The 5,747-nt window shown below is 38.0% G+C and overlaps 1 protein-coding gene across 1 annotated transcript; it reads left to right on the forward strand.

Moving 5' to 3' along the window:
• LOC107633372 (pre-mRNA-splicing factor 38-like) lies at nt 4,843-5,401 on the forward strand. Its single transcript, XM_016337006.1, has 2 exons — nt 4,843-4,983; nt 5,036-5,401. Exons 1-2 carry the CDS (start codon nt 4,843-4,845, stop codon nt 5,399-5,401), a joined length of 507 nt encoding a protein of 168 aa, XP_016192492.1.

Below are 5,747 nucleotides of genomic sequence, written 5' to 3' on the forward strand. Positions count from 1 at the left end.
GAAAACATTTAGAGTCGAGATCAATTGCAATTAGCAGAGTATGCCAAAGGCTTTGGGCACTATTGTCTGGGAGTAGCTGAAGGAAAAATCAGAACTTCAAAAGAGTTCCCCAGTTAAGTGCTTGTGGTATTTCTGTATCAAGTGAAGCGTGAGACAAAACATTTAAAGTCACGGCTAGGCTCAAGGTGCAAAGCACCAAAGAAAAGAGAATAAAAAAATTGCTGTGTTCAAGGGTTAAATTGAGTTACAAAAGATCAGAGAATTCATAATATTATCCGGATTCTAATTTCGAATGACAATGACATTCTTCTGATTCAAAGGAGAGTGAGATGCCAAAACTATTCAAGATTGCAGTTGTGAACCCCACTGTAAGAAGAGACATGAGCTTAATCGAACTCTCATTCTCATGCAAATTCACACTCTAAGCCTATATTAGTTTAGTTGCTTGAGGACAAGCAACAATTCAAGTTTGGTGTTGTGATGCGTGAGCATCTTTCCTATCTTTTCCTAGTGAATTTGCATTCAATTTGTTGAGTTTAATCAAGAATTAATTATCTTTTAGTCACTATGGATGCTACTTTGAGTCTTGTGCAATTCTGTTTATTTTAGGTAGCATTTAGTTGGATTTGATGGAGCTTCTGCAAAAAAAGAAAAGAAGGCTATATAGGGCAGAAATGCTTAGAGGATGGAGAGGAAACTTGCACAAATGGAAGGAGCACAAGAATTAAAGGAGATGACCAGCGAGGAGTGACACGTGCGCATACCTGACGCGTACGCGTGATTTAGAGCTTTCCATGGCGGCGCGTGCGTGTACCTAACGCATACGCGTGACATGTGAAGAAGACCATCGACACGTACGCGTGACTGACGCGTACACGTGACATGCGCCACATGCAGAGAACGCAGAAAATGCTGATTAATTAATTCTGATTTAAAACTTTATTTTATTTTTAAAATAGGAAAAGATGTTATTTTAGTTTTAGAAAATAGATTTTAGATTAATTAGGATTAGATATAAAAGGAAAAAAGAAACTTCCCTTCAGGGGATTCCATTCGACCTTAACCAAAATACATTTTATCAGAATCCTTATTTTTCTCTCTTTGCCATGAGCAATTAAACCTCCACAGTTAAGGTTAGGAGCTCTGTCTATTGTATGGATTGATTCTATTATTTTTCTATTTTAATTCATGTATTAATTTCTATTTCAAGAATTGTTTTTGTTCTTTATTTTATAAATTTTGGTGGAACGGAAGTATGACCCATGTTCTAATTGAGTTCTTGTATAACTTGGAAAAGCTCTTTACTTGAACAATAGCTTGAAAACAAATTCTCCTAAATTTTAATTATCTGGATTTAACGGGATACGTGACATATAATCCTTTTATATTTGGGTAATTAGAGTTTCTGTGGCATATAAACTAGAATTGAACTTCACCCTCTAATTGGAATTAAGTGACCAAGGAATTGGCGGTTGATGAATTTTAGAGGAGACTAGGAAGGTCTAAGGAATTAGGGTCTAGTCACATATAGTTTGCCATGAATTAAATCTTGCATGATTAAAATAAGTTAATAAGAAAAGTAAATCCGGAAAATAGATAACTCTGAAGCCTTAACTGCCCTCTCCATATTTTATTCCCAACTTATTTATTCGCCTATCTTTAATTTAATGCTTTTTGAACTCTCAACACTATTTTCTGTTTGTCTAACTAAGTAAATTAATCAAACATTGTTGCTTAGTCCGTCAATCCTCGTGGGATCGACCCTCACTCACTTGAGGAATTACTTGGTACAAACCGGTGCACTTGCCGGTTAATTTGTGGTTATAAATTCCGCACCAGTCTACAACTTTCCATGACATATCTACTTAAAATCTTTTTGATATAGTTCTTTTGTGTTAATCTAAGAATACCTTGAGAGCGATCTCTTAGTATCTCGATTCCTAATACAAAAGAGGCATCACCAAAATCTTTCATTTCGAATTTCTTCGATAGAAATTTCTTAGTTTCATGCAACAAGCCTATATCGTTACTGGCAAGTAGAATGTCATCAACATATAAGACCAAAAAAGTATTTACTCCCACTGAACTTGTGGTATACACATTTATCTATAATATTTACCTCAAAACCATATAAGGTAATGACTTGATGAAACTTGTGATACCATTGACAGAAAGCTTGTTTGAGATCATAGATGGATTTTCTCCTCTTTTCTGTTGGATCTCCTTAATGACACTTTTTGAGGTTGTTGAGCTTACTGTATGGGTTGGGGTTAAGGAGGATTCTCATTATTTTCCTATACTGTAGCAGTATCTTGAGCAACAATGATATTCTCATTGTTCTCTTGTACTATAACTGGATCTACAGTAGAATTCTTATTATGCTCTTGTACTGTAACTGTATCTTGAATAATAATAGGCACAAGGACCTGATCATTGTCAGTTATAGAATCCTCATCAAAAGCAACATTTCTAATATTTCCTTCCCCCCCAAACTCAACATCCTCAAGAAATCTTGCATTTCCCGTCTCAAAAATAGACCTTGATGCAGGATTGTAAAACTTGTACCCCGTGTACGCTCAGCGTAACCAACAAAGTAGCAACTAATTATCTTTGAGTCCAATTTTCTTTCATGTGGCCTATAAGGTCGCGCCTCAGCTAGACATCCCCAAATATGCAAATGCTTTATACTGGGCCTTTTCCCAATCCAAATTTCATATGGGGTTTTGTTAATTGCTTTGCTTGGCACCCTATTAAGGATGTACACTGCGGTCTTTAAGGCTTCTCCCCAGAGTGATTCAGGCAAGGAAGAATGACTAATCATACTTCTCACCATGTCTTTAAGAGTTCGGTTCCTTCGCTCTGCAACACCATTCATGCTAGGTTTGCTTGACATGGTGTATTGCGGAACAATACCACACTCCTCTAGGAAAAGAGCAAAGGGCCCGGGACGTTGCTCACCTGAACCATCATATCTTCCGTAGTATTCACCACCACGATCAGATTTGACAGCATTAATTTTCTTTCCAGGTTGAAGTCCAACTTCAGCTTTGAAAGACTTGAAAACATCCAAGGCTTGGGACTTTTCATGAATTAAATATAGATACCCGTAACAAGAGTAATCATCTATGAACGTAATAAAGTACCGTTGTCCATTCCAAGAGACAGTAGGGAATGGGCCACATATATCGGTATGTATTAGTTCTAAGACATATTTAGCTCTCTCGGCACCTAATTTCCTTTCGTTTATCCTTTTCCCCTTTATGCACTCAATGCAGACTTCAAAGTCTGCCAAATTTAGGGGTCCAAGAATTTCATCCGACACGAGCCTCTGAATTCTCTGTTTAGAGATGTGACCTAGGCGTTTGTGCCATAATGATGCCGAATTCTCATTTAGTTTTTGTTTTGTACCCGTTTGCAGTATTTCATTATTATAGGAATTTAAGTCAAGCCTATATAGATTATCCACCAAATGACTAGAGCAAATATTTTTCGAATTATAGAAGAGATTGACTTTATTGTCTCCAAACGAACAAAAATAACCTGATTTGTCCAAACGAGAAATAGAAACCAAATTTCGTCTAAATGACGGTACATAAAATGTCTCTAATAAATCCAAGTAAAATCCACTCGTGGAGCATAATCTAAAGGTTCCTATAGCTTCGACTGTAACTATATTGCTGTCTGCCACATAGATGTATCTTTCAGCATCACTTGGCGGTCGGCTCCACAGGAAACCCTGCATAGTAATACTTACATGAGTAGTAGCAGCAGAATCTACCCACCAAGTATCAATAGGTGCATAACTTAAACTAGCCTCAGAACAAATGAAAGTAAGAATTATACCCTTCTTTACACGCCAAGTGGCATATTTGGTACAATCCTTCTTCATGTGTCCCACCTTCTTACAGAAGAAACAAGTTGAAACTTAATCCTGTTTCTTAGCCTTTTCTCTGCTAAGAAGGCACATCCGTAGTAGTATCACACTTTCTTTTATACTGAGAAGATGAAGCCATGTGAGCACTTTCAGTCTTATCTTACTGTAGCCTCTCTTCTTCTTGCACACAGTGAGATATAATTTCATTGGACTAAGTGTCCTTCAGAGTGTTATAACTCACTTTGAATTGCCCAAAGTGTGCAGGAAGGAAAATCAAAATGAAATGCATGAGTAAATCTTCAGACAACTCTAACTTTAGTGCTTTCAATTTTGAAGCAAGACGAGACATTTCCATAATGTACTCCCTTATGTTCCCTTTACCTTTATACCTCATGGAGACAAGTTTGCTCAAAAGACTACTTGTCTCCGCCTTTTTATTCTTAGTAAAGAATTTTTTAACATCCTTTAGGAACTGTTTGGCATCTTTATCCTCAGTAATTGAGCCCCGAAATGCCTCAGGAATTGAGCGTTTCATGATCGTAATGCTCATTCGATTGGATCTCTCCCACTTCTCTATTTTAATCTCATTATGGGAGTTAATACTCAAAATGACCCCTGAAATTTGACCTGCAACTCAATTTAGCCCTTGAATTACCAATTGACTCAAATTGTACCATAAAATTTTAAGACGTGATTCAAGTTGGCCCTTCCATTTATTTCCGTCACCGGAAAACTAACGTGGCACATGTAGTTGACACCTGGCAGCCTCAACAATTGTCTAACATGGCAAAATTCTTGTATGCATCAATTTAGCCCCCAATAATTTAAAAAAAAACCTAGCAACCCCATTTCTCCCAAATCATAGTCGTTTCTGGTGAGTTGGGAGGCAGCAACTAAACCTCAGGTAACTCCACGAATCCACGCTAATTCCCAATTCGTCATTCGCGCTTCGGTTCTTCATCAGAGCCATGGCAGTGGAGAACTCCACAAGCTTTCCAATTTATTGGTACACTTCTCACGATAATTCACTCTATTCTCCCTCCGAAGAAGGGTTCTGGGAACAACGACGTCAAGGGTTCGAAGCAGGACGGTGGTGGTTCGAAGGGGAAGTTCAAGGCATTGACTATTGTAGATGATAGGGATAGGGTTACGGAGCTGTAGAAGGAGATTGAAGCTGAAGCCAAAGAGAAACATGGTGGTGATAGAGACAGAAAAATACACGGTGAAGATGGGCACAGAGAAAGAGACAGAGATAGAAGGGATAGAAGAGATAGAAGGGACAGGTATGATAAATATGATAGAGATGAAAGGCATAGAGATAGGAATAGAGATAGAGATAGAGATAATGATGATTATGATGATAAAAAAGGGGATTCTAGGAGAAGGGGAAGGGATAGAGAGAACGATAGGGTAGGGATAAGGATAAGGATAGATATGAGAGGCGGAGGAGAGATGGGTGTGAAGAAGAAAATGGTGGTTATGGTGAAGAAGATGGTGGTGGTGATAGGAAAGTTAGGAGGGATCTGAGGCATAGTGGAAGAGGGTGAAGTTAAATTGTACAAGGTTTATAAAGGAAGAGGTGAAGCCTGATAAGAAGACTTATGCAAGGGTTTTTTTTTAAATTATTGGGGGCTAAATTGATGCATACAAGAATTTTGCCACGTCAGACAACCGTTGAGGCTGCCAAGTGTCAATTACATGTGCCACGTCAGCTTTCCGGTAATGGAAATAGACGGAAGGGCTAACTTGAGTCACGTCTTAAAATTTCAGGGTACAATTGGTAATTCAAGGGCTAAATTGAGTTAGAGGTCAAATTTCAAGGGTCATTTTGAGTATTAACTCCTCATTATGGTTTTCCAGAGTGGAAGTGGGT

This window comes from Arachis ipaensis, chromosome B03 (assembly GCF_000816755.2).
Source record: "Arachis ipaensis cultivar K30076 chromosome B03, Araip1.1, whole genome shotgun sequence".
Lineage (NCBI taxonomy): Eukaryota > Viridiplantae > Streptophyta > Magnoliopsida > Fabales > Fabaceae > Arachis > Arachis ipaensis.